This window comes from Fulmarus glacialis, unplaced genomic scaffold, assembly GCF_000690835.1.
Source record: "Fulmarus glacialis isolate BGI_N327 unplaced genomic scaffold, ASM69083v1 scaffold22434, whole genome shotgun sequence".
Classification (NCBI taxonomy): domain Eukaryota; kingdom Metazoa; phylum Chordata; class Aves; order Procellariiformes; family Procellariidae; genus Fulmarus; species Fulmarus glacialis.
The window spans coordinates 1-307 of record NW_009210176.1 but is presented as its reverse complement, the minus strand read 5'-3'; the positions used below and the strand labels follow the sequence as shown (position 1 = coordinate 307).

Sequence of the window (307 nt, the reverse complement as noted above, 5' to 3'; positions counted from 1 at the left end):
CGGGCGGGGAGGAAGGGGGAAGAAGGGACCAGGCAAAGGGGCGGGTGGGAAGCAGGTGAGAAAGGGAGAAGCTCCCCAGAAAACAGGGGCACATCGGTGCTGTTTTCGGGCTCCCCTGCAAAACCGGGGTGCTGGAGAGAGGTGCTGCAAGGAGCAGCAAGGAAAGCCCCCCCAGTTGATGGATGTGGATAGGAAAAGCCATGCAAGCGGCTTTCCATCCCATCCCAGGGTCCCTGAGGGCCGGGAGAGGGGCTCAGGAAAGACAGATGGGTCCTCACTCTGTACCACAGCGGAGTCGTGGACATCG

The 307-nt window shown here is 61.6% G+C and overlaps 1 protein-coding gene across 1 annotated transcript in view; it reads right to left on the bottom strand.

The window, feature by feature from the left end:
• LOC104076281 (voltage-dependent R-type calcium channel subunit alpha-1E) overlaps nt 1–303 on the bottom strand; it is a gene marked incomplete at both ends in the record, with an annotated part of 30,527 nt that extends 30,224 nt beyond the window's left edge. The window contains one exon of the mRNA XM_009577100.1: nt 279–303. Within this exon, the coding sequence (XP_009575395.1) occupies nt 279–303 (25 nt within the window). The remainder of the gene's footprint in view (nt 1–278) is intronic.
• Between the last annotated feature and the right edge of the window lie 4 nt (nt 304–307).